The sequence below is a fragment of the Pristiophorus japonicus genome, unplaced genomic scaffold, assembly GCF_044704955.1.
Source record: "Pristiophorus japonicus isolate sPriJap1 unplaced genomic scaffold, sPriJap1.hap1 HAP1_SCAFFOLD_246, whole genome shotgun sequence".
NCBI classification, from domain to species: Eukaryota; Metazoa; Chordata; class Chondrichthyes; family Pristiophoridae; genus Pristiophorus; species Pristiophorus japonicus.
The window spans coordinates 631099-637989 of record NW_027252188.1 but is presented as its reverse complement, the minus strand read 5'-3'; the positions used below and the strand labels follow the sequence as shown (position 1 = coordinate 637989).

The following is a 6891-nucleotide window of genomic DNA, read 5'->3' as shown; positions in this document are numbered from 1 at the left end:
ACTCTATTTTCCCTGCCCGAATCAAACCCTTTGTCCTCCTCTGCTGAGTTCTAAATTTCTCCCAGTCTCCGGGTTCGCTGCTATTTCTGGCCAATTTGTATGCCACTTCCTTGGCTTTAATACTATCCCTGATTTCCCTTGATAGCCACGGTTGAGCCATCTTCCCTTTTTTATTTTTACGCCAGACAGGAATGTACAATTGTTGTAGTTCATCCATGCGGTCTCTAAATGTCTGCCATTGCCCATCCACAGTCAACTCCTTCAGTATCATTCGCCAATCTATCCTAGCCAATTCACGCCTCATACCTTCAAAGTTACCCTTCTTTAAGTTCTGGACCATGGTCTCTGAATTAACTGTTTCATTCTCCATCCTAATGCAGAATTCCACCATATTATGGTCACTCTTCCCCAAGGGGCCTCGCACAACGAGATTGCTAATTAATCCTCTCTCATTACACAACACCCAGTCTAAGATGGCCTCCCCCCTAGTTGGTTCCTCGACATATTGGTCTAAAAAACCATCCCTTATACACTCCAGGAAATCCTCCTCCACCGTATTGCTTCCAGTTTGGTTAACCCAATCTATGTGCATATTAAAGTCACCCATTATAACTGCTGCACCTTTATTGCATGCACCCCTAATTTCATGTTTGATGCCGTCCCCAACATCACTACTACTGTTTGGAGGTCTGTACACAACTCCCACTAACGTTTTTTGCCCTTTGGTATTCTGCAGCTCTACCCATATAGATTCCACATCATCCAAGCTAATGTCCTTCCGAACTATTGCCTTAATTTGCTCCTTAACCAGCAATGCTACCCCACCTCCTTTTCCTTTTATTCTATCTTTCCTGAATGTTGAATACCCCTGGATGTTGAGTTCCCAGCCCTGATCATCCTGGAGCCACGTCTCCGTAATCCCAATCACATCATATTTGTTAACATCTATTTGCACAGTTAATTCATCCACCTTATTACGGATACTCCTTGCATTAAGACACAAAGCCTTCAGGCTTGTTTTTTTAACACCCTTTGTCCTTTTAGAATTTTGCTGTACAGTGGCCCTTTTTGTTTTTTGCCTTGGGTTTCTCTGCCCTCCACTTTTCTTCATCTCCTTTCTGTCTTTTGTTTTTGTCTCCTTTTTGTTTCCCTCTGTCTCCCTGCATTGGTTCCCATCCCCCTGCCATATTAGTTTAACTCCTCCCCAACAGCACTAGCAAACACTCCCCCTAGGACATTGGTTCCGGTCCTGCCCAGGTGCAGACCGTCCGCTTTGTACTGGTCCCACCTCCCCCAGAACCGGTTCCAATGCCCCAGGAATTTGAATCCCTCCCTGCTGCACCACTGCTCAAGCCACGTATTCATCTGAGCTATCCTGCGATTCCTACTCTGACTAGCACGTGGCACTGGTAGCAATCCCGAAAATGACCCGTTTATCCCGACTCTTTTGAGGTCCTACTTTTTAATTTAGCTCCTTAAATTCATTTCGTAGGACCTCATCCCTTTTTTTTTTTTACCTATGTCACTGGTACCAATGTGCACCACGACAACTGGCTGTTCTCCCTCCCTTTTTAGAATGTCCTGCACCCGCTCCGAGACATCCATGACCTTTTGAATCATACCATTGTCATTAGCCTCATTTTGACCTCTCTATCTTGAGGGAGCACCTTTGGATGTCTTTCTTTTCCACCTCATGGGACTGTGTCGATTCTATACCCGAACCATCTCCTCTTTGAAGGCCACCCACTGTTAAATTATTGTGTTACCTGCCAATCTTTGATCCCTTTTCAATTCACTGAAATTAGCCCTCCTCCAGTTAAGTATTTTTATGCTTGATTGTACCTCCTTTTCCATTACTGTTCTAAAGCTGATATTATGATCGGTGTTCCCCAAATCTGGATCCAGCTCTGATTCCATCCTCATTGGGCTGGAAATATATTGATCAAAAAAGTTTTCTTGTGGTGGGAAAATGATTGGAAAAAATTCTGAAGGACAGGATAAACCTTCATTTAGAAAGACACAGATTAACCAAGGACAGTCAGCACAGATTTGTTCAGGAAAGCTCGTGTCTGACTAACTTGATTGAATTTTTTGAGGAGGTCACAATGAGGGTCGATGCGGATAGTGCGTTTGACGTATATGGATTTCAGCAAGGCTTTTGATAAGGTCTCACATGGCAGACTGGTCACGAAAGTAAGGTGCCACATTAGATGTTTACTGCACAAGATAAAAGTTCACGGGGTTGGGGGTAATATATTAGCGTGGATAGAGGATTGACTCACTAACAGAAAACAGAGTCGGGATAAATGGGTAATTTTCCGGTTGGCAAACAGTAACTAATGGGGTGCCGCAGGGATCGGTGCTGGGGCCTCAACTATTTACAATCTATATTAATGACTTGGATGAAGGGACCGAGTGTAATGTACCAAGTTTGCTGATGATACAAAGATGGGAAAGCAAATTGTGAGGAGGACACAAAAAATCTGCAAAGGGATATAGACAGGCTAAGTGAATGGGAAAAAATTTGGCAGATGGAGTATAATGTGGGAAAATGTGAGGTTATCCATTTTGGCAGAAAAAATAGAAAAGCAAATTATAATTTAAATGGAGAAAAATTGCAAAGTGCTGCAGTAGAGGGATCTGGGGATCCTTGTGCATGAAACACAAACAGTGAGTATGCAGGTACAGCAAGTGATCAGGAAGGCAAATGGAATGTTGGCCTTTATTGCCGGGGGGATAGAGTATAAAAGCAGAGAAGTCCTGCTACAACTGTACAGGGTATTGGTGAGGCCACACCTGGAGTACTGCGTGCAGTTTTGGTCTCCGTATTTAAGGATATACTTGCATTGGAGGCTGTTCAGAGAAGGTTCACTCGGTTGATTCCGGAGATGAGGGGGTTGTCTTATGAGGAAAGGTTGAGTAGGTTGGGCCGATACACATTGGAGTTCAGAAGAATGAGAGATGATCTTAACGAAACATAAAATAATGAGGGGGCTCGACAAAGTGGATGCAGAGAGGATATTTCCACTGATAGGGGGAAACTAAAACTAGGGGACATAGTCTCAGAATAAGGGGCCGCCCATTTAAAACTGAGATGAGGAGGAATTTCTTCTCTCAGAGGGTTGTAAATCTGTGGAATTCTCTGCCCCAGAGAGCTGTGGAGGCTGGGTCATTGAATATATTTAAGGTGGAGATAGACAGATTTTTGAGCGATAAGGGAGTAAAGGGTTATGGGAGCGGGCTGGGAAGTGGAGCTGAGTCCATGATCGGATCAACCACGATCTTCTTGAATGGTGGAGCAGGCTCGAGGGGCCGAATGGCCGTCTCCTGCTCCTATTTCTTATGTTGTAATGTACTACTCTGTAGTTCTTGCATCTTTCTGTAATTTGCTCCTCTATCTCCTTCGCAGTATTTGGTGGCCTGTAGTATACACCCAATAGTATAAGAGTTCCTCTAGTGTTGCTTAATTCTGACCAAATAGACTCTGTCTTTGACCCCTCAACTACATGATCCTCTCCAGTGCTGTAAGAGTATCTTTGATTAATACTGCCAGCCCCCTCCTTTTTTCCTTCTCGATCTCTCCTAACTACCCTGTACCCAGGAATATTAAGTTCCCAATCCTCCCCTTCTCTGAGCCAGGGCTCTTTATTGCCAACATGTCATAGTCCCAGGTGGTGACTTATACCCGCAGCTCACCAACCTTATTTACCGCTCCAGGCATTTTCGCAGGGGCACTTGAAACCCATCTTAGGCTGCCTCGCATTTGCCCCGTGTCTGATCCCTGTATTTCTCAACTTTTCTTTACTCTGGTGCTATTTGCCTCTGGCAGTGCCCTCTCTGAATTACCCCTCACTGTCCCCCCATTGGTCTCACCGGCTGTATTCCTCTCGAATGATTTTCATCACCCGCCGGATAATGTTGCCCACACTGGTCTCCGTGGGTTGGGCCGCCATCACCCTCCGGCCCTCGGTCCGGAGCAACTGCAGTAGCTCCCCTGCAGGGCGACAATCAAAGGGTCACCGGGGGGGGGGAGGAAGGGTACCCGGCCCTGGGGAGAGAGAGAGAGAGAGAGAGAGAGCGAGCCCGGGGGGAGAGAGAGAGAGAGCCCGGCCCCGGGGAGAGAGAGAGAGAGCGAGAGAGAGAGCGAGCCCGGGGGGAGAGAGAGAGAGAGCCCGGCCCCGGGGAGAGAGAGAGAGAGAGAGAGCCCGGGGGGAGAGAGAGAGAGAGCGAGAGAGAGCCCGGCCCCGGGGAGAGAGAGAGAGAGAGAGAGCCCGGGGGGAGAGAGAGAGAGAGCGAGAGAGAGCCCGGGGGGGGAGGGAGGGAGGGAGGGAGGGGGGGAGGGAGGGAGAGAGAGAGAGAGAGAGGGAGGGAGGGAGAGAGAGAGGGAGGGAGGGAGGGAGAGAGGGAGGGAGGGAGAGCCCGGGGAGAGAGAGAGAGAGAGCCCGGGCAGAGAGAGAGAGAGAGAGAGAGAGAGCGAGCCCGGCCCCGGGGGGGGAGGGGAGAGGGGGGGGGGGAGGGGAGAGGGGGGGGGGGAGGGGAGAGGGAGAGGGAGGGGGAGGGGAGAGGGAGGGGGGGGGAGAGAGGGAGGGAGGGAGAGAGGGAGAGCCCGGCCCCGGGGGGAGAGAGAGAGGGAGGGGGAGAGGGAGGGAGGGAGGGAGGGGAGGGGGGAGAGGGAGGGAGGGAGGGGAGGGGGGAGAGGGAGGGAGGGAGGGGAGGGGGGAGGGAGAGAGGGAGAGGGGGGGAGGGAGAGAGGGAGAGGGGGAGGGGGGGAGGGAGAGAGGGGGAGGGAGAGAGGGGGAGGGAGAGAGGGAGAGGGGGAGGGGGGGAGGGAGAGGGGGAGGGGGGGAGGGAGAGGGGGAGGGAGGGAGGGAGGGAGAGGGAGGAGGGAGGGAGAGGGAGGAGGGAGGGAGAGGGAGGAGGGAGGGAGAGGGAGGAGGGAGGGAGAGGGAGGAGGGAGGGAGAGGGAGGAGGGAGGGAGAGGGAGAGGGAGGGAGGGGGGGGGGGAGGGAGGGGAGGGGGAGGGAGGAGGGAGAGAGGGAGGGAGGGAGAGCCCGGCCCCGGGGGGAGACGGTACCCGGCCCCGGGGACATTTTGCGGCCTCGGCCCTCAGGCTTCTCCCCGCTCCGGTTACCTGCGCTGTTCCAGCGGCTGTGGGCCACGATCTGCCGCAGCAGCCCCGCGGTCCCGGCCGCCACCTCCCCGGAGCCGCGCAGCTCCCGCCGGGCCAGCTGGCCGAGGAAGGCGGCCACTCGCTCCGACACATCGGGCTGTGCGGCCGGCATGGCGGAACCAAAGTGCCCGGCCGGCGGGGGGCCGCCACAGCCGCGCACCCACCGGAACCGGAAGCTGCGGCTGCCCGCGGGGCGGGGTGGGAGACCGGCGGCCATGTTGGTGAGGGCAAGAGGGTCGCGCACAGCGGCTCCAGGCGCCTCACAGCGGCGGCGGCGGGTAAAGCAACAAGTGCTGCCCCAGTGAGAGCATCAGCACCGGCGGGCCTGGAGCAGGGTCACCCGGGAGGGTCACCATAGTGATGGTCACTCCGGACAGGGTCACCCGGGAGGGTCACCCCGGGGAGGGTCACTCCGGAGAGGGTCACCCCGGAGAGGGTCACTCCGGACAGGGTCACTCCGGAGAGGGTCACCCCGGAGAGGGTCACTCCGGACAGGGTCACCCGGGGAGGGTCACCCGGGGAGGGTCACTCCGGAGAGGGTCACCATAGTGATGGTCACTCCGGACAGGGTCACCTGGGAGGGTCACTCCGGACAGGGTCACTCCGGAGAGGGTCACTCGGAGAGGGCCACCCGGGGAGGGTCACTCCGGACAGGGTCACCCGGGGAGGGTCACCCGGGGAGGGTCACTCCGGAGAGGGTCACCATAGTGAGGGTCACTCCGGACAGGGCCACCCGGGGAGGGTCACTCCGGGGAGGGTCACCATAGTGATGGTCACTCCGGACAGGGTCACCTGGGAGGGTCACTCCGGACAGGGTCACTCCGGAGAGGGTCACTCGGAGAGGGCCACCCGGGGAGGGTCACTCCGGACAGGGTCACTCCGGACAGGGTCACCCGGGGAGGGTCACCCCGAGCCTGGAGCAGGGCCTCCTGGGGAGGGTCACTCCGGACAGGGTCACCCGGGGAGGGTCACCATAGTGAGGGTCACTCCGGGCAGGGCCTCCCCGGGCAGGGTCACTCTGGGCAGGGTCACCATAGTGAGGGGCACCCCGGGGAGGGTCACTCCGGGCAGGGTCACTCCGGACAGGGCCTCGGGCAGGGTCACCCAGGGCAGGGCCTGCCTCCACTCCCCGCTCTCACACTGAGTTCTCAGGTGACTGCAGTCCGTGCTTGAACTGTATAAAACACTGGTTAGGCCACAGCTGGAGTACTGCGTGCAGTTCTGGTCACCACATTACAGGAAAGATGTGATTGCACTGGAGAGGGTGCAGAGGAGATTTACCAGGATGTTGCCGGGACTGGAGAATGTTAGCGATGAGGAAAGATTGGATAGGCTGGGGTTGTTTTCTTTGGAACAGAGGAGGCTGAGGGGAGACCTGATTGAGGTGTATAAAATTATGAGGGGCCTGGATAGAGTGGATAGGAAGGATCTATTTCCCTTAGCAAAGGAGTCAACAACCAGGGGCCATCGATTTAAAGTAATTGGGGGGAGGTTTAGAGGGGATTTGAGGGGAAATGTCTTCACCCAGAGAGTGGTGGGGGTCTGGAACTCACGGCCTGAAAGGGTGGTAGAGGCAGAAACCCTCACCACATTTACAAAATACCTGGATGTACACCTGAAGTGCTATGGACCTAGAGCTGGAAAGTGGGATTAGGCTGGGTAGCTCTTGGTCGATCGGCACGGACACGATGGGCCGAATGGCCTCCTTCCGTGCTGTAAGC

At 54.6% G+C, this 6891-nt stretch overlaps 1 protein-coding gene across 1 annotated transcript in view; it reads right to left on the bottom strand.

The window, feature by feature from the left end:
* Positions 1 to 5324, bottom strand: part of eif2b2 (eukaryotic translation initiation factor 2B, subunit 2 beta) — a 9976-nt gene extending 4652 nt beyond the window's left edge. Inside the window, exons 1-2 of the mRNA XM_070871361.1 lie at positions 5132 to 5324; positions 3873 to 3994 (exon numbers count right to left, since the gene is read on the bottom strand). Coding sequence (XP_070727462.1) covers positions 3873 to 3994; positions 5132 to 5282 — 273 coding nt within the window. The 5' untranslated portion in view covers positions 5283 to 5324. The remainder of the gene's footprint in view (positions 1 to 3872; positions 3995 to 5131) is intronic.
* Positions 5325 to 6891: the final 1567 nt, after the last annotated feature.